The 21,876-nt window shown below is 35.1% G+C and overlaps 1 protein-coding gene across 4 annotated transcripts in view; it reads left to right on the plus strand.

The window, feature by feature from the left end:
• The window catches only part of LOC111050406 (DNA-binding protein RFX2), a 72,971-nt gene that overhangs the window by 20,026 nt on the left and 31,069 nt on the right, over positions 1 to 21,876 (plus strand). For 2 of the 4 annotated variants that reach the window (XM_039440209.1, XM_039440212.1), the window contains exons 5-11: positions 698 to 748; positions 3,100 to 3,208; positions 6,117 to 6,219; positions 7,549 to 7,692; positions 12,418 to 12,612; positions 15,186 to 15,367; positions 16,452 to 16,776. In XM_039440209.1, the coding sequence (XP_039296143.1) occupies positions 698 to 748; positions 3,100 to 3,208; positions 6,117 to 6,219; positions 7,549 to 7,692; positions 12,418 to 12,612; positions 15,186 to 15,367; positions 16,452 to 16,776 (1,109 nt within the window). The remainder of the gene's footprint in view (positions 1 to 697; positions 749 to 3,099; positions 3,209 to 6,116; positions 6,220 to 7,548; positions 7,693 to 12,417; positions 12,613 to 15,185; positions 15,368 to 16,451; positions 16,777 to 21,876) is intronic. The other 2 variants (XM_039440210.1, XM_039440211.1) reach the window with 2 other exon arrangements.

The following is a 21,876-nucleotide window of genomic DNA, read 5'->3' on the forward strand; positions in this document are numbered from 1 at the left end:
TTCCTGACTATTGTAGAGATTTCATGTTTTGTCCTAAGCTGCTGTATGTACGTTTGATCTAACCAGAAGATTTTCTTTTTAATCATGTCATTCACTATTTCAATAGATAATTTGCTACTAACGGAAGATCATTATCATCCGTAATTAAAGCTGTGCACAATTATTCTCAAATAACTGTTCCTTTTTTAAAAATCAAGCATATTAATTCAATTAGAAAGTTCTACTTTTGTTCCCAACTGAAGCATAGTATGTCTGTTTTTTAACCTTAAACTATGTCATTGTTTCCACCAAATCTTAGTTTGTTATTGACTAGAATTTTCTGTAGTGAAAACTAAAAAGTATAAGCTATGATGGGTATAATATGTCTATTATACAACTCTCCATTAATTTAATCGAACGAGTTTTCTGTATATTTGTATAATTCATAATTTGTAATTGATATATTGTGGTCTCCATGAATATTTATTCTGTTGAAAATACCCTTATCATGTTCAATTATTCTGTCAAAAATATTACAATATTTGAAAGAAAAAATACTAGCAGTTATCAGAAACCTGGATTTGTGTCTTAATTAACCTTTGAATGTATGAATCGTGTGAAAAATGATGCATATTGCCAATAGTAGTGTATTTAGTCACTACCGTTGCTGTATAGAACCACCTGTGTCCTTTCTTTGTTTATTGATTACATGCTACAGAAGGGACAGCTACTCGATCATACACCTCTCTCACTCCTGTCAACCCTGTAGGTAGGTATCTCTCTCTCTTTCCCTCTTGCATTCAGAATGCTCTGCTTGAGACCTGCTGTCAACCTGGCACTGTATTTCTTTCTTTGTATAATGTGCACTCTCACGTAAGGTTGGGCGAAATTGAGGACTTTGTGTACAAATAATACAATGGTTTATTGTAATATAGAATCTGAGCTAGGATAAATATCTACATGAATGATATACTGTAATTTATAGATATATGGTGAACTGATTTAAAGGTATTTAATTCAACTAAGATATTTGTAAACTAAGTTTTAGTTAATGCAATTGCGCTGACGACCGAGAAAGAATACTATTGATTCGTATGGGAGTGTTCACACATTGGCAGGCTGCGAATATGTGAAGCCTCTCATAAGAAACAATGGTATTCTCTTCAGAGTAGTATTCATTTGAAATTTGAGCTTTATCAGTGTGATCTTTTTTCAGTTGAAAATCTTTACAATATTTTTCTCTTCTCTTCATGATGATAGAATTATAACTTTGGAGGTAAGGGATGACAACCATAAATTCCAGGTGATATGGGAATCGAACCTAAGACCGATGCAGCTTAGCAAACTGATTCACTTGGTTTCAACTGCACTGAACGTTTAGTTATCTGTATTTCATTCCATGAATGGAAAAGAGAGTCGAGTATTTTACACCTGAGTCTTCAAATATGATTGGATAGTTTTGGTCACTCTTATCACAAAATTCAGGTTGATTATCAGTAGTTTTTTAGCACTAGTACTGTAGAACTTCTGTCATTTATCAATTGAATAGTATTCATTTATTCATTCACTGACCATTTTATTGCAATGTAGGGTACTTTGATTAGCATTTCATGGATTGATGAAATTGAAGACTCATGCACTGTAGAGATATTTGAAACAAATCACGTAGAAATAGTTATCATGTCACCCACATTTTTAATTACCTATTTTGAATGCTCTTGCATCAATATCATTTTGGTCTTGAAATGTCTTTCAGCAAAAAATCCAATTATATAAAAAAATCTCTTTTATAGAGATATTATCCCGAGAAATAGAAGAATCCTTTAATAAATTCGTTAAAAAAACTATTTTGGTCCATAGGTTTCAATCACAATTGAAATATTAATACACATTTACTGGTCAATGTTTAAAAAATTATTAACCCTATCGTTGAATTTATCTCAGGCATTGCTATTTAGTTAGTTGCGATATAAGTGATGATACTCTTGATTGAATTAAACGATTCGGGATTATTGCAACTTCTTACTGTCAAAACCTTTTTTCAAATATTCTCATAGGCTCATATAAGAAATTAAATGAAAATCATCAAGCGCCCTTTTGATTATTTTCATTTCATTCGCATATTTGTCGTAGCACTATACAATAATTAAAATTGAGCATCCATGTGAGATGTGTAATCTACGAGTAAGCTATAAGATATAAGGAGATAATATACATTCATGGAATTCAATAACAACCATGTAGTAATGAAATATAATAGCTTGAAAGCTAGTGTATCTGATTGAAGGATATTCTATGGCGTTTCAGTGAAATACCATCTATTCTCTCAAATAATCTTACATATTAAACATATATTACAATATTGCAATATTTGAAAACTACCTTCTTTATGCTTAAACACCATTAAGGGCCGGCTTCCGAGCTCGGGATTTAGCCAAGTTCTAGACTTTGAACAGCTGGAGTCAGAAAACTGGCTTCCCAAAACGGGGCGTAGTCGCAGTAAATACATAGTTGCAGCAAAATAAATCTTTATTGTCTTATTATTTCTATAATATTGGAAACTTTTTTCCTTAACGGAATGAAACATTCCTAAATAATTCAAAATAGCTAAAACTTTACTCAATTTTCTCTTTATTTTATTTTGTGTTCAATTTTCTAGTTTTTCGAAATTCAATTTAATCGTGACTTTGACTAATGACTACGACTATGCCCCATTTTGGAAAGCCAATTTTCTGACTCCAGCTGTTTAAAGTCTAGAACTTTGCTAAATCTCGAGCTCGGAAACCGGCCCTAAATAGTGTTCAAGGTATCTTATGGTGTTTAAATTGTCTTTTAGCAGCGTGGGTACTTTCATATGTATTCAGATATTGAATGAATGATCAATGAGGACATATTTACAATATCGCTAGATTTGAAAACTAACTTTATTTATGCTTAAACACCAGTAAATTGTCTTCAAGGTCTCTATGGTCTTTTAGCAGAGTGGCTACTTTCATATGTATTCAGATCTTGAATGAATGATTGATAAGTTTGTGTTATGAGGGCAATAATGGGATGTAGTTCCAGGTGCCCTCAAATATAAATATTTTCAAATAAATAAATGAATAAAAATATATTCAGTTCCAGACACAGATACAGTGACGGCGGACGGTGTGGCTCACTCGGCCTACGTGCAGTATGTGGAAAGTGCGCCGGACCAAACTATTTATACCACGACTAATGGCCAGATGTATGTATTCATTCATTCATTACATTATAATTAATAACAGGGAAATGGTAGTTTATACAACAGTTTTATAATAAGAATCTTTAACGCACGAGTTAGATGTAGAATTAAGACACAAGTGCTTTAAAGACCATATAAAACAGTTGTACCTATACATATTGCTGACTTGTTGTAACGTTAAAAATCAACCGACTAGCCTACATTGTAGAAAGATTGAAATAACAAGATGGTGAAAAGCTACTCGGAGAGAGTGAACAGTAAACTTGGAATACTGAAAACAAGACAATATGATAACTTGACAAATTGAAAACTTGACAAACTGAACACATGACGTACTGTAAACTTGATGAAATGAAAACTATGAAATAGATTTGCTTATTTACTTTCTAAACTTGATATCTATATTCATTCATAGCTCGTCGCTCTTCATTTTCTTTTCTTGTAAAACGCTCTAGAACAAAACTTCATTATAACTCTCCAATTAGGCTAGTTACACACTCATTCTGTTCGCTTCGTTTTCGGCAAATTCTGATAAGTGTGAAACGGTAATTCGGTTTGTATTCGGTACCAAATACAAACCGCATAGAACCGAACACCCATTTGACTCTAATAAATTCCATCAGGTTTCAATTCGTTGCTAGCGAGAGGCTACTTTCACACACTTTCGGTTCGGTTCGTTTCGTTTTCGGCAAATTCCGATAAGTGTGAAACGATGATTCGGTTTGAATTCGGTACCGAATAGCAACCGCATAGCACCGAACGCCCCCTCGACACGAATAGGTTTCATCATATTCGAATTCGTTGCTAGGGAAGCGGGAAAAAACAAAGTCTTTTACACACGCTTGCCTTTTTGTTTTTATTCTAAACTGATATCGTGATTATCTGTTTCAAAATTTTCCAAGTCAAAATCATATGGTCAATTCATTTCTGTTAGTTCACAGGAACATTTATTTCTCAATGAATAGTTTGCTAAAAACATATGAAAGATATAAATTAAAACTCAGAGAGAATTCTTTTTTTTTATTTATCCACGAATATTACATTATTTCATCAATGGAGAGAAGAGATGAAGTTTATATACCATGTGTCAAAACAAGAACAAATTTTCAATTAAAAAAAAAAATCTCTCTGAACAACCAAAATTAACATAATCAAAAAGAAACTATTCAAATAATTCACATTTTTTAATTAATTTTAAAATTTTGTTGTTCAAGAAATAACATATCACAATTTATTATGCTCTCAAGCTGTTATATTTAAATATACCAGCATGAACTGTGAAAATCCAAACACAGCTGTATTTGAGAAGAAAATACCTAATTGGAACCGTACGAATTAAAACCTGACATGTATGAAAGCCTCATTCGTTTTCGGTAACGAACCGAACCGAACCGAAAACGTACCGAACCGAATGAAACCGAAAGCGTATGAAGCTAGCCTTACAGTAATAGAATCCAGAGGCTTTTCAATCTCTTTTCTGGGCGCCTAGACGTCTTCGGGGGCTCTCGTGGCAGATTCCGCAACATTCTGAAGGGCTTAATTTAGGATAGATATTTATGGCCAAGTTTCTTTATGACATTTTTCATCTTTTTATGACATGTTTCTTTCTTTATTTCTCTTAGTGCCCACATGATTCTTTGTTCTGTATTACATGGTTTGTGCCCATGTAAGATATTTTAAGTGCATATTCTTCCACCTCTCATTTTTTTCTCCTGGAAAGTAGATTCAGAAATAATTTTAAGATAGGATTTTTATAAAAACCCATATTTCTATTGTTAGGACGCTTTATTTTGCTATTCAATTTATTTTGTTCTTATTTTATTTTACTCTTGTTTTATTCTTACCTTGTTATTTATTTTAAATCTAATTTTTGAATGAAGATGTTGTAATGTTTCAATGGTACATATAAGGGTTTAACCTGTTGTCTCCATATATGTTTATTTATGTAAATAAATAAAATGAAACTTAAACTAAGAACTTTACCAAATGAGAATTTGACAAACTGAAAACTCGGTAAACTGATAAATTATCGAAGTAAAAGCTTGATAAACTAAAAACCTGACGAATTGAAAACTTGACAATGAGAACTTGACGCAATGAAAACTGGACACACTGAAAACATAATAAACTGAGATCTTGACGAATTGAAATTCAGTTGGATAAAAGTCAAACTGAATACTTGATTCAATGAAAACTTGACAAACTGAAACCTGCTGTCAGCATTAGAAAACCGTGTTTTAAAGTGATAACCGTGTTATAATGTTCAAGTAGTTGCATAAAGTCCTCATTGTAGTATAGTTTTGAAAATCCATTGCGAAAAGATGGGATTGTGATGTTTAAATGTTTGAATAACCTGATCGTAGATAAATCTTATCTGTACTAGTTATCATTCCAATATTTTTATAAGTACGGTACTAAAAGTGAGAATCGCATTATGAAGTCAGTGGAAATAATAGGAACACATTGATGCCAGCTTTCTGTTTCGACCGCCTTCGATGATACAACATGGCTCTGATTCAACCTTTCCCGATGAATCTAACCTGAAATTAAAATTAATTTAAATTAGAATGTATTTATTTTGATATTCCTCAAATAGCTAATAGGTAGAGGGATTAAATATAATATATACAATGTTTTTATTGAAATAGTATTTTGAAATAAATAAATAATTTAAAATTGAAACACTGTGCCACGTGTTTTACCAAGTAATGTGATCTCTTCAGACCGACTGTTCGATCGGTAATGTGTCAGAGTGATTAAATTGTAACTTCTACTCATAAGTTCCAAACTAGTATATTTTCATCAGATGGTTTTTATGTATGTCTACTTTTTCTAATAGTTTGTGTGCTGTAGCTGTTGAATAGGTTGTGTGTGTTTTCAGGGCGTATGAATAGGTTGTGTGTGTTTTCAGGGCGTATCCGGTTTATACAGTGGGAGAATCAGGCACTATGTACACCCCGGCATCCGGCCAGTACTACACGCCCGGTAATACTACTCCGGTCACCTACAGTCAGGTACACTTTTCCCTCCATTTTCGAATCTAGATTTATAGACTCACTCAGGAAATTCAAGTGGAATTTACTCCGGAACAACTGAGTGTTTTTCTCAATTTATTTTGCTATTGACTGGCCTGTATGTCAAAATGTGACATCCTGTTTTTGCTTGTGAGCGATTCAAACCCAATTAATAGCACTTGAATAATTGTTTTGTAATTAGTTCATAATATAAAATAACATTAGTTTATATACAAGTGAGACCCTGGCCTTGGAACTTGGAAGAATGACATTGTCGCATTTGTAGGATCAGTCTACTTGTCTACCTGAATTGGAAGTAGTGAAAGCGTTTATTTACTAATTCTATTAATATTTCATTTTATTGAGTCGCATGTACTTGCATGAGAGAGTCTCCATTCACACAATCTGGTTACGCCTGTTGGTTGGTACAACAAATCTCAACTTATTTTTTCACAGTTTAAAACTTGTTGAATATTCTCTGCTCATTGCAAAACAAATTGAATAAAGTCGTCCAATATTGAATAAAATAGTTATTTGTATATCTAGAGTGAAAAGTACGACTTTTTCTCCCTGAGGGAAAAAGTTTGAAGCCCGAGGCGAAGCCGAGGGCAACAATTTTCCTGAGGGAGAAAAAGTATTTTTCGCTCGTGATGTACACAACATTTTTCCTCCATCTACATTTTTTTATAGAAACTGCAAATTAAATCATTCTAATAACTTAAGTATTGGTGACAATGTTTCCTAACAACATAACCTAAAAACTAAAACCTAAAAACCGGTCGTCTGATAGGCACTGCTGATTGCGCTATCTATCGGCCAAAGTTGTAACAATCATATCAGCTGAGCTACCAAAAATGGCTGGCTCCAGTTCACGCGGTTCAGATTTGAATTGCAGAATGCAGATCAAAAATATTTGTTGGCTGGTATTTTGAATAGAATAAAATATTTTTAAAATTGTATAAATTTTTATCATCTCAATATTAAGAATATAATATCATACAAACATATATTTCATGAGTTGATCAAATTTCTGGTTGTGGTATTGAATTCAGTTGACTCAATGACAGACACCTCTATTACGCTTTCTCATCTGAGCTTAGACCTTCTAACCTATTACCATGTAAGGTTTTTAAATAGAGATGCTTCCCATGTTATTTAAATGGAGTCACTTTTACTCCCTAGGGAGTTTTTCTGTTTTTTACTACCTAGAGCGAAAAAGTGACACTTTAGTATTATGTTTCAGGGAGTAAAGTAAGTACTTTAGACAGTAGGTGGAGGAAAAATTAATTTTTCCTTACAAATAGTGATTTTGTTTGCGTTGGTTGTCAGGTGGCTGGAGGCGCTCTGAATGGGCCGAACCAGGGAGGTACAGCGGCACAACTGCTGGGCAGCACCTATCTGATCCAGCAGACGGTCGACGGCACAGACACAATCATCACCTCCAACCGATCCTCACCGCAAACTGTCAGCGCCGTAAGTACGCCTAGCATTTCGACCTTATTCAACTGTACATTTAGATGATTTGATTCAAAAATTGAAGTAATTAAAAAAAATCTATAACCACTATAGTGAAGGTCCACGTTATAATAGTAGTAGAGAAAGGTGAATAAATGAATGGAGGGACCTTATAGTCATTCCCACACAATAAGTAAATGGTCCGGGGACTTACATCACCAGCAATGGCAAGGTCACCCTGTTCAAGCACTTGCCAAAAGGCTGCTAGCAGACGCAAGCTCTTACTGGCTGGTAAAGTTGGGTAGAGGTCAGGTCAAACAGTTGATTGCTCTGATAACTGGACATGGCCACTTCAGGAAACATTTCCACACAATTTGACTCTGAAATAAAAGTCAGATGTTTAGGCTCTGTAGTTAGTCTGAAGAGACTGCCAACCATAGAATAGAACAGTCACGTCGGTTGGGTACAAAGGAAAGTGATAGACATTTACATAGATGAAGTAACTCAGTTAGGCTACGGTACAATATAAAACAATGTCAGATAACATAAAACAACATCATATAACATGAAACAGCATACGATAACATGAAATAACTTTGCCGTATCAAGACTACTTTAGAATGTATTCGTTATGTCGTAACAAATTCGCTGCTGAGGTATTCCTCTAATGTATCGAACACCCTAGTTTTTAGTAGCTCCTTCACTATTTTCTTGAACATATCTTTTGGAAGGTTTCTGATTACTGAGGGCAGTTTATTGAACAGTACGAACTGTTGATATTTATGGCTCTTGTAGGATTTGTGCAGTCTTATGGTGGGCTTTACCAAATCGAACTTTTTCCTGGTATCATGTTCATGAGATTCAGATTGTTTAATAAAGTATTTTTCATTTCCTTTTATGAAAACCACATTGCTGAAAATGTACATGTTAGCCAGGGTCATGATGCCCAAACGTTTAAAAGTTTCTCTGCACGTATTATACTGGATTGGGAGGTACTAGGGGCAAGGAGAAGGACTCGAAGGGTTAGTATAGGGAAAAAACTCTAGGATCTTGTAAAGGACACAGGTATTGGTTTGCTCAATTAACGTACTTGGAACACACAATAAGTTCCGGCTGTCGTGTGAGGTTCTTTGAACCTTTGGATCCTTGAATCCGTCCCTTCAATAACATAAGGTGGAGGAACAGCGTAGCTGATTCTCTACCTTGCCACTGACTTCTATCGAAGATAGTTGATACCAGTAATCTGATGTAAAATCAACTGTTCATTCTTGTTTAAAATAATCAATTATATTCTATTTTTCAAGAAAATATGTTTTTCGATGATTAAATATTACATTTTCATTATTGAGATTAAATATTTTGTTAGTTAATTATGTGTCTATATTGAAATATATTGTTCACTGATTCAATAATAATCTTTCATGATTGAGACTGAATATTTTGTTAATTATATTTCTACATTGTTGAAAAACGATCTGGCAACGTTGCGGAGCTAGAAAAGGATAGCGCTATCTGCTTTGTCGAATGATGGACAAGAGTAGCAACACCAATGTTAATCAAATATTGTCATTATAACGTGGACCTTACTATATAGTGGTCGTGACCATAGAGCAACCGAGTGTTTTAACGACTAATTTTCAAATGTAGTCATGTGGTGACACGGTTTGTTTGTACCTAATCTGTGTTACTAATGGTTTCGACATAAGCCTTATGGTGGATTGGCTTTGTTTCACAGGCATTAAATAACAATCTAATTGTGAACAATTTTTGCTGGGTGGAATTGTGGGGCAATGCTAATAGATAGAAGATTGAATACTCATCAGCTAGTTGTAGTTTTATGTTGGCGTGATGACGTCACATTGTCTCGATGACGTCATTATTATTGTCCTATATATTATATTAAGGCTCTCATATGGACTATACGATTACATGTATATTCTGAAAATTAATCTCTGAGGATGCTATGTCGTCTTCAAGCTAACATAACGATGCTACTACTGTGAGTAAGACACTATTGTCCGATCCCACGAAGCTTGGCCAAGACATTCGAACATATTCAAATAAGGTATGGTTTACAACAAGTGTACTGGAACATATGATTTCTATGGCTATAATTACTATCAATAATTCCAGTTCACTCTTGTAAAGCTTACATTTACAAATAGTCTTGACCGAGCTTGGTGAAACCGGGCTAAAGATGAGTATAATCCTTCTATCAACCAATCTATTAATCTTGGTGTTGGGTTGCCTGATTATAGTCCAGTCACTATATACATTGGTGCATGCAATTTATATTGTAGTTCTGATTTTTTAATATATTATTTGGGTACATGAGAGAAGTCCAGAACCAATTTCTTCAGGCAAAATTTCCTTGTGCTAGATACAGGTGTCCCAAAAACCTTGTATTTTCGGCTCATTTTCCAGTTTTCAGCTATTTCTGCCAAATTTCGTAATCGGACTGAAAAATTTGTTCTCGCCTTTTCTTAGATTATAAAATTCTGAATAAAATGAGATCATTCGGAACTCTCTATCACCAATGAGTACTGAGTTATGATTTTTCAAAAATGAGTGAACTTTGCAGAAAAAATCAATTTTGATGAATTTAAGTTTTTGATCAACAATAGGCCTATCTTCCGATTGTTACCATTTAGAAGTATAATTTATTCAAAATCCCTCTGGGCGTATTTTTGTGCTCTACAATCTGAGATCAGGTAGAGCGCTCTATCTCATATAGATTTCCAGGTACACCTGACAACAATGCTCCTTGTATTGTGAAAACACCTAATTTTCAGCTTCAACCATCATCACCAACTACATTGTCTTCACATTTATATTTCGCACAATGACATGAGTTCATGAGATTATGTTCTATAAGAATCACCCGTTAGATGCACTTCATTTCAGTATTCCCTAAAAAAAATTCTAAATGGTAACAATCGGAAGATATTGTTGATCAAAAACTTAAATTCATCAAAATTGATTTTTTCTTCAAATTTCACTCATTTTTGAAAAATTATAACTCAGTACCGTACTCATTGGTGATAGAGAGTTCCGAATGATCTCATTTTATTCAGAATTTGATAATCTAAAAAAAGGCAAGAGCAAATTTTTCCGTCCGATTACGAGATTTGGCAGAAATAGCTGAAAACTGGAAAATGAGCCGAAAATACGAGGTTTTTGGGCCACTCTGTATCTAGCACAAGGAAATTCTGCATGAAGAAATTGGTTCTGGACTTCTCTCATGTACCCAAATAATATATTAAAAAATCAGAACTACAATATAAATAGCAAGCACACCCCCTTTTTTATGTGTATATTGGCTTGACTATTAACTGACATTTATGACATTTAAGACATTTTATGGAAATATAAGGGTTTGGGTGAAATTAATCTTTTTGGAATGGTGTATATAGGTTTCTTGGTTGAATAACATCAAAGAATATATTGATTTATTGATGAGGGTTTTTTGATTTGCGGATTTGAATATATTGATTGATGGTTGTGAAGGATTAACATACTAAGTACCGGTTGTACAAAAGCCTGTTAATTTCAATCATGGTTGAATGCCACTAGAACCAATCACAGAGGACTTTTTTGAAAGAAGGCTTCTCTGGTTCTCGTGGCATTTAACCATGATTAAAATTCAACAGGCTTTTGTGCAACCGGTCCAATGGCCATATCGCACAATCTAAGATTAACGCTAATCCACAATTACATAAAGGTGTGGTGGAATTATAATGTGTTTCACTCCGGGTTTAATCCATCAGCTGATCTATCTCCGTTTAAACCGAGATGGTGCACCTGAATCCTAAGACAAGATCTATCAGTTCTGGACAGCAATGTTAATCTTGGAGAAGACTCAATATGGCTGCTCTACATGTCACATCGAGCGGGACATTTGAAAATACAATCCACTTGGAAGAACTCTATTTACGGGGAACTTCAATAGGCTAACGGTGTGATCACATTGAATGCGTAGATGTGCAAGTGAAAGCTTGGTTATGCATGACCAAGCGTGCAGATGATTTTTTTTTTTGAAATTGAAATGGAATATTATTCAAAAAATTAAAAAATGAGTAACAAAATGTGGAAAGAGCAATAGGACACACATTGAACACTTGCACTTACTGGTTGCTTTGTTCAGTGTGAGCAACTACAAGCAAGTCACAATGTGTTTCAATGGCACTTTCCAGATTTTGATTTTTCGTCTTATGCATATGCATGATCTGACATACACTTGCAATCACACCCTAAGACAAGACCTATCACCGTTGAGTGCTGGAGATCAATCTTAATTTTGAAGAAGACTCATGTGTAATTTGGCATCACCAGCAAAAGGAATTAAGCCTTGCCCGCTGGTGAGAGTTGCATTCAGTTATTTATGCTTGAATAAATTTGTTACATTGGTTGTTTCCTGGTTTTATACAATAATATGGTTTTATACTCAATATGGCCGCTCCACATCACATCACGGTCACATCGGGTGGGACATTTAAAAATACAATCTTATTGAAAGAACCTTATCTCTGGGGAACCTGAATAGTCTAATCCCATCGGAATACTTATTATAATTTTGATGTGAACAATAGCCCATTTCTCCTGAAAAGTAGTACTTGTATAATTAAATAAACAAACGTTAAAACAAGACTCAATATCACGGCAAAATGCTACAATGTATCATGGGATGATGCCTTGACCTCTATCTGTAGACCCTTATCTCAGTTGGTGAATTAATTAATCTAGGACGTGACGTATCACCTGGTGAACTCAGCAGCAGCGGCGAATGGACCCGGCGGCGGCACAGTTGGCAGTACTGCCGGTGGCGGTGGCGCCACTTCGGTGCCTCCAGGCAGCGCCGCAAACGCCAACCCAAACGGCGCCACCCTCGACTCTGACCAGCCCAGTCTTATACACGCTACCCGCGTGTCGCCCGCTACAGTTAGTCAGCATTATCTTTGCATCTCTACATTTTGATCGTATAATTAGCGGCCCTACAATATGATTGTTTAGTTTGCGTCTCTGTCACTGTTGTCATGTTGCACAATTTGTTCATTTATTTAGAAATTATGTTGCAAACATCTCTACATTGCGTCTCTACATTTTGATCGTGTAGTTAGGGTCTCTATCACTGTTGTCATACTGCACAATTTGTTTATTTTAGCTTGCATCTCTACATTGTCTTTGCGACTCTAGATTTTAATCTACGTAATTAGTGACTCTACACTCTGATTATGTTTGTTTGCATCTCTACATTCCGATTGTGTAGTTTATGCATCTCTACACTCTGATTTTGTAGTTTGCGTCTCCTATCTCTGTTTTCATGATGCATATTTTTCTTTTATTTAGAAATTATGTAGCTTACATCTCTAAATTGCGTCTCTACATTTTGATCGTTTAGTTAGGGTCTCTATCACTGTTGTCATATTGCACAATCTGTTTATTTATTTAGTTTAAGTTGGTATTTTGGTTACTAGTGTGCATCTAGAAAGTTCCTGGATGTACTTGCTTCGCTAGTTTATGTCATTTTTGCCGTTATATTGTCGCTCAATTGCAAATTTGAGTCATAAGTTCACATTCAAGTGAGTCTAGGCATTAAGTATTGTTTGTTTGTGTCTGAATGGAAATAGTTTTGTATAGAATGTTGCACCACTCATTGTTGTCATGTTGCACAATCTTCATATTCATTTATAAATCATAACAAAAAATCTTACATTACTTCGATACCAATAGTTCAATATATGCACTTTTTGTTATAAAACTTCAAATACATGATATTGTAATACTAATCCTATATACTGATGTACCTTATAACAATATTCAACCACTTTTTGATGTCTATAAATTGATTTATATAAAAATAATACTCATATAAAACACAAAATACAATTTTTTATAAATAATATAAGATTATTTTATTTTTGTGAGATCGTATGAATCTTGAATAAAATGTGATTTGACATAGGGGAGATTCCAGCATAAATCCTACTTATTCTAATTATTCATTTCAGCATATATCTTACTTTTTTAGATTTATTTTAAATGTTCTAATTTATATTTTGCTCATTATTTGTACTCTTGTACCATGTTATCATTACTTATATATCATAGGATGATTTATTAATGTCATGCACTGATTTACATATTGATCAATCGTCTCATGTTACATGTTTTATGTTGTTTCAGCATGTTGGCATTTTGATAAATGATTAAAGTATTTCAATGTATGCTTGCATTGGCGCCTTGACTACTACTTGATTATGATCACTTCATAGTTTTAAATAATTATTTATTGCTCATTGATTATCTTCATTATATTTGGTATGATTATATTATTTCATATTCTTCATGAATATTGTATTATTTCATTGCATGATTGATTCTTGTAGAATTAGAAGATCAGTGGTTTTTACTGTTGCATGTTGAAATTAGCGATTTTGCTCAATCCACTTGTTATCATTTAATACCTATAAATATTAGTTAACAGTAACAAACTGTAGTTTTCTGTTAGCTTTCTGTGTTGTAGTGAAGGAGATGTTGTGGTAGATATCCGTGTTATATAATAAAATGACTGGGAATTATCAGATCTACTTATTTAATAAGTAATTGTGCCCATTGATAATTAAATTATCTCATCCACTTGTTTATTAAGTGCGACAGTCGTAAAGGGCCCCATTACACTAAGGAACTTCGATCGACGAACTTGGCTCTTGCGAACCAAGTTCACCAGTGTATGTGGAAAATTGGCGAACCGCGAACCAAATTCGTGACGAACTTGGTCTTCAATCTGGATTAAAAACTTTGTTCGGTTCGTCCGCCAGGGCGATATATTCTATCTATATATTTTCTTCCCACAGCAGCTGCAAACTTTTAAACGAAAGACACTGAAGTAACGAACGGTTGTTCGCTCTCCCCACTACAGTGTGTGGGCAAATCCTACACGAACTTGGTTCCCCGAACCAAGCTGGCCGATCTAAGTTCCCTAGTGTATTGGGCCCTTATGTCCCATTAATGACTTGAATGTTACATTCAGACGAGGTTGAACCTCTCTCGCAATGAAATCCCCGCTTACAAAAAGCCATACTAATCTACTTCTCACTATTTACTATTTCATTGTGTCTTTTAATATTGACTATGTCTTGTAATATTAAGACTTGTCTTAAAAAAGGGAATAAGGGGATACAAGCTATATTGTAATAAAAAACTGTTGAGTTTTTTTTATAAAAATGAATGATTGTTATTATTACAGTATTAATTCTATATTAGACTTTCTTTGATTTCATAACTACTTGATATTTTGAATATTGTTCTGAATTTTGATTGTTTTAATACTCTTTTATCGATTTTATTGATTCAGTGCTAAGGGTTGTGTGGCAGAGATAACCTAGAGTCCTAACTCCGTTATTAATAAAGGCAATTCTTATTTAAAACTTATGATTAGGTCTGATTATGTAGTATTTTTTTGAATTATTTGCCAAGGATGTTTGGTAATGAGATGTGTGATTGTTGTATAGGTGCAATGGCTGCTGGAGAACTATGAGACAGCGGAGGGAGTGTCGCTGGCCAGGGTGACGTTGTACAACCACTACCTGCGCCATTGCTACGAGCACAAGCTAGACCCCGTCAATGCGGCCTCGTTCGGCAAACTCATTCGATCCGTCTTTCTCGGCCTGCGCACCAGGCGTCTCGGAACCAGGTTGGTATAGTGCACCACTTATCAGCTGATTTGATTTTTTTATTGGATAATTATCGAGAAATGTACAACTCTAGTACCACAGACCAAGTTCAAAACGGTTTCAATTCTAATTTATAAAGAAGTTTAATGTTGTGTGCTACTTTCAAATTGTATGTTAACAGATTGCAACAAATATGTTATTTTTACATTTTTGAGTTACGGTACATCCAGTACAAACAAAAGGTACAGATTTCAAATTTGTAAATACTCCTAAATTGTATTAAATAAATTAAAAACAATTTAAAAAGTCCAAAATGATTGTATAAAAAAGTCACGGTCTGCTTTCCAAGCTGTCATACTTATACAGTAAATGAGTTCGTTAAGTAATGTACCATACTTTATTCACTCACTTGAAACTTACATTAACATTTTTATTAAATGTACTTAGATTTTTCATTTCTTGATAATTTAGGCTCAACTCACACTTACGTGACTCAAGTCGAGAAGAGACTGCGACTCTAGTCTATTCTCGACGCAGTATGTATTTTCAAATGGCGACACTCAGACCAGTCTATTCTAGTCTCCACGACCTCACGACTGTGAGACTGAGCACGAGAGATCGAAAGTAGAGCGAAAGAAAATTATTTTTATTCAATTAATGATTTGGTTTAATATTGATTGATGTTGTATGAATCTTAAATTCAGCTTTATGTATATCTTTAATTTATTGTTATTTCTTAGAATGGAATATTTAGTTGGTTGAATGTTAATTACTGTTAGCCTATATTATAATATTGTAGGATCATTTTATATATTAATATTAATGTATAAGTGAATAAGTTATATTAAGACTCCACGTCGGCGTACAAGTTTTCTTTTGCCGACGTGTAGCACAAAGTTGTCAATTTCCTTTCAGTTGTATTCTGTATATATTTTTGTGCAATAAACGATTTGATTTGATTTGATTTGAGTTCACGTCAAGTTTTCTTTTACGATTTTTTATGAGTTTGTATTATTTTAAGTAATGTATTTTCTAAATAATGAATGAAATTGTATTACAGTACTGTAACAGTTGTAATTGAATGAATAATTTAATTTGTTTCAGAGGGAACTCTAAGTACCACTACTACGGCATCCGCGTGAAGCCAGGCTCACCGCTCAACCAGCTGCCAATGATGGACGACGAGGGACGAGGGGCTATGGTGGGAGGGGGAAATGGCAACGGTGGTGGTGGAGGAGGGGGAAACGGCGGTAACGGTGGTGGGGGAAGGGCGTCAACGGGTGCTGGCGGCGGCGGCGGGCAAAAGCAGCAGCGCTACAACAAGTTTGGCGGGGCGGGGGCGGGGAAAGGCGGCGACGGTTCCGTCGGCAATCAGGCGCATGCGCACGAATGTGGTGGCGAACAGAATCATCAGCACAATAATGCACAGGTACCAGAACAATTTTAACATTAAATAAACATTCAATGTCTTTAGATGAAGATTTTACTAGAAATTGCAGTTAACCAACTGCTACAATATTATTACTGTAGATATAATAATTATTTCAAATATCCAATGAAAGCTGAAAATGTATTTCTTCAAGGCTATCTAATTTGTTAGTTATAGAATAATACCATAGGGCTACCCTTACAGCTTGAAGGAAACCAACTCCAACCAGTTGCAAGTTTTAAGTACTTGGGTTCAACTGTACAGAGAGATGGAGGGCTTGATGTAGAAATACAGCATAGAATAAATTGTGGATGGATGAACTGGAGAAAAATGAGTGGTGTTCTTTGTGATAAGAGAGTAAATTGTCAAATGAAGGGAAAGTGTATAGATCAGTACATGTGAGGCCAGCTATGCTGTATGGAACAGAAACATGGCCCACTTCAAAGAAACAGGAACGAAAGATGGAAGTGACTGAGATGAGAAAGTTGAGATGGATGTGTGGGGTTACAAGAAGGGATAAAATGAGAAATGAATTAATCAGATGCACTGTAAAAGTTGGACCATTGGGAAAGAAAATGCAGGAGACAAGGATGAGGTGGTTTGGGCATGTACAGCGACGGGAGGAGGATTATGCTGGACGAAGTGCAGGATTTGGTCTTGGATGGTGTGAGAGTACGAGGTAGACCTAGGATGAGGTGGGGAGATAGAATAGCGGCTGACTTGCGAGAGAGTGGTTGGAGGAGAGAGGAAGCATAGGCGATGTAAGTGATGACGTAAGCCGTTGCTACGACGCAATTTGGGTTTCTAAACAAACCGTTGCTATGGAGGGAGAGCATGTTATTCAAATGGGACTAAAACATCACCTCACATTTACGAGTATATCAATGAATAGATTTCTAAAGGTGCGTACAGACTTTCGTTCCGCTCCAAGACCGAACGTCACTCCAGCAGAGCGTTTGATGATCGACCGGCGAGCAACAATGGTTCGACCGGGGAACGCGAGAAGATCTACCATCTTCCACAACGTTCATGATCGGTGCGAGTAGAGAGCGGAGGCGGAGCGATTGCTGTGCGATGGTGGTACGTGGGCGGTACGAGGGAGGAGCGTGCTCGGTGCGGGTTGGAAGCACGAGTATGTGTACGCAGCTTAGGAGTTGAGAAAATTTTTTTCAAGTTCTACTCAAATCATCAACTCTCAGTATTTATTCAGAGCAAATAAATTTTTTTGGGACAGCCAAAGCAGAAAGTCTCACGAAGTAGAGCTTAGAATACCATGTCTGTAGTCTGCTATGGAAAACCTACCTGTAGAGAAAGTTGAAGTGCAATTTGAATTATTACCTAGAATTTCATTAGATTGTTATAAAGTTGCAATTTAAAAATTCATATGAATATATTCTGTTTTCCTATTGTTTAGTGTAACTGTTAGAGTAGACTAAAGCTTAAATATATAGGTTAGGTGTTTTGGTTTAGCCTAGGTACTTACTTATAAGTTTGGTGTTGAGGTTTTCTGAAGTATATAATTGTTTTCAATTTACGTGAAATAGTTAGATATTGAATGAACTCAACACAGTAAAAAGATGTAGATGATGTGACCATTAATCATATTGTATACTTCCTACATTCTAATTAAACGGTGATGATGTTTACAAGAATTTAAAAGGGGTAAGTGAACATGTAAAGTAAAGCAAATAGTTATGTATTTTATGTGCTTCATTCACTGTAAACATAATTGTATTTGAATTATTGTATTAATAATTTCACTAATGTAGTTATTCTAGATAAATTTGATTTTTATTAACAATAACATAACCTAAAAATGTAGTACAGAACTTATAGAGGCGAGCTAGACCTTGGGATTTTCAGGAAATCAAAAAAAAAAAAAAAAAAAATGGTATGTAGCCTGCCTTTTTACTGTAATGTTTACAGTCAGGAACAAAGAAAATGTTCGTTTGCTTCAAACCATTTTCATTTGTCATCGAAATCAGACTGTATACATTTTCAAATAAACATTTCTAATGTGAACCAGCAGACTAAAACTTCCAGCATATGCTGTGAAAGTAAACTTATATTGAAAACAAAATAATAATTAAAAATTTCATGTAAGAATTCATGTGGCACTTTAACTTTCTCCTCAACAAGGCTTACCATAGCAGCCTACATACATAGTACTATGCACTACTTCGTGAGACTTTCTGCTTTGGCTGTCCCAAAAAAAATTATTCGATCTGAATAAATACTGGAAATTGATGATTTGAGTATGTAGAACTTGAAAAAAATATTCTCGAATCTTAGAAATCTATTATTTCATTGATATACTCGTAAATGTAAGGTGATGTTTTAGTCCCATTTGAATAACATGCTCTCTCTCCATAGCAACGGTTTGTTTAGAGACTAAGATGGCGTCGTAGCAACGGCTTACGTCACACTTACATCGCCCATTGGATACGGCTTTGTGGAGAGGCAGACTGAGAGGAAGGAATGCCGACCCCATTTAAATGGGATAAGGTACAGCCAAAGAAGAAGAATCATACCATAGTACCATTTTAAAAAATTTTTAACATGAAATAAAATAAAAAACAACCAGTTCCGGATGCTTACTTTGCTTTTAAAAACTTGAGAATAATGGAGTAAGCATCCAAAAGTGGTTGTTTTTTATTCTGTTATTTTATATTAAAAAAGTTTATAAAGGTACCATGGTATTATTTTTCAACCAATGAAAGCTATATGAATAGAACTAAGGACTTCTGCTCTGCTACTGGAAATATTCTTCAAATTTCCTTCTGTTATTTAGTTCTTCGGTCAATATTTGTAGTGGCAGAAGTCCTTAGTTCTTTTTATTGGATATTTGAAATAATTATTATACTGTAACACTGTCTTTAATTCTTAGTTCTAGTTGAGTTTATTCTCTTGCTAATAATGCATTTCCCAAATCTATTTTATTAGACTATTTGGTGAAAAATTAAGAAATTTGGGAATCAGCCTGTTTTTTCTCTACTGATATTCTATTTGTTTGCTTCATTAAATAAATAAATTAATGAACGTTCAATGACTTGCTAATAATGCCTTAGGCGGATTTCACACCAAAGCTGGGCCGAGCCGAGCCGGGCGGAGCAATGCGATGCCGAGCCGAGTCGCACTGAAGCCAATTGCCGATTCGCTTTTTAAAACATTTTCAAGTTAAAATTACAAAATACTGCGCAACTCACTATGTGGGAAGATCGAACTAAACTGGAAGAAGGCAGAATCCGCTTGGCCGTCAAGCCGACTGCAGAAATCCGCTCGGCTCGGCCCGGCGTTGATCTGAATGCTCCAGACTAAATCCTGCATGGTTAGCGCGCAAGGGGATTCCGCTCGGCCCGGCCCAGCTTTGGTGTGAAACCCCACTTAGACCAGGCTGACTGGCGGCAGACGAGTCGGCAGGGCAGGAAGCACTCCGATTGGCTGATTGTGTTGGCGATCGGGAATCAGCTGATAATCAGCCAATAGGAGAGCTTCATGCCCAGCTGACTTGTCTGGAAACCTTAGGCTAAACTCACACTACCTCGACTCAAATCGTACGACTCCCAGTCTCTCGACCTTACGACTTTCTTGCTCATTGTCGCCACTTCAGTTCCATGCAACTCCATTCCTAATCTCACATTACTAGTAGTTCTGTGAACAGTAGACCTCACGCAGTATTCTAATCCACAAGTACCTGATTGAAACTGATAGTCCTTTTGGAGATACATCAACAGACTAGCTTCTCCACACATCTGTGTAATCACTTGTCAGCTGATTTATGATGAATAATTCTATACTAGTAAGTCTCACTTCGCTCGGTCAATTGAAAATATGAGATCAAATTCGTAACTACTAAGCATGTTAGAAATTTTCTAATAATTATTATGAATATATTGTCTTATCTAATTATTATTATTGTCTTATCTAACATGATAAAATATCACTTCCATGAATCCTTTTCCTCACTTTCATCAAGAATGCTTGATACTATGCAACTCAAGTCGAGGCTCGACCAACGTGTCGAGTCGTCGCTCGACTCAGTCTCACAGTCGTGAGGTCGCGGAGACTAGAATCGTCTGAGTGTCACCATTTGAAAACACATGCTGCGTCGAGAAGAGACTAGAGTCGCAGTCTCTTCTCGACTTGAGTCGCGTAAATGTAAGTTGAGCCTTACTGTGAATATCATTGATTGATGTAAATGTAGATTACTCCAAAAAAGTTGTGTAGATGAAACTGTGGACCTAATTTGTGAAATACTTTACAAGAAAAGAGAACTTGTTTTTAATTCTAAGTGCCGGTTGCACAAAGCCGGTTAAATTTTAATCATGATTAATTTCACGAGAACCAATCAGAAAATTCGTCTTTTAGAAAAGTCCTTCTCTGATTGGTTCTCGTGAAATTAATCACGGTTAAAATTTAACTGGTTTTGTGCAACCGGGCCTAAGCAATTAAGATTGTGCAGAATGAAATATATACTTTTTCTTGATGTACACTATAAAGTCCCTGGATTGAGGGCTGTATTTCGGTGTTCTTTATTTCCGTTCTTACATATATTATTTATACATTATGTAGATATGCACTCAACTTTTTTCAAATGGATAAAACAAATTCTCTCATTACATCACTATTGAAAAGTGCCTAATAATCTTTCGAAACATTCATTCATTTTTATTTGCCATATAAACAATAATTGAATTCAGTAGAACAATATCTAATTGACTTGGACTTTATCCAGAAACAAAGGTCGTTCTCCTTTGCGAATGTGCATGAAATTGATGAACTGGATGTTAAACCCCAAAAAAGAAGCATTGTGAACTTTTTTGAAAATTTTGATGTTAAGGTGAGATTTGTTATTTCTTTGTAATCTCTCAATTTTGCTTTTTTATATTTTTGTTGCGGATGATGCTTAAATAGGCTTTTATAGTTAAAGTTTGAGACTGTTTTTGATTGTAATTTTTTATCTTAATACTTTTAGTTAGATGAATTAGTTTAATTTTTGGTTACCAAAAGTTACTATTCTATACTTTAAATTGAAGGGAATATCCCACTCATGCTATCTTCAATGTATTTTTATGATACTGATTTCAGTAAGTAAAGTTT

This window comes from Nilaparvata lugens, chromosome 13 (genome assembly GCF_014356525.2).
Source record: "Nilaparvata lugens isolate BPH chromosome 13, ASM1435652v1, whole genome shotgun sequence".
In the NCBI taxonomy this organism is placed as follows: Eukaryota; Metazoa; Arthropoda; class Insecta; order Hemiptera; family Delphacidae; genus Nilaparvata; species Nilaparvata lugens.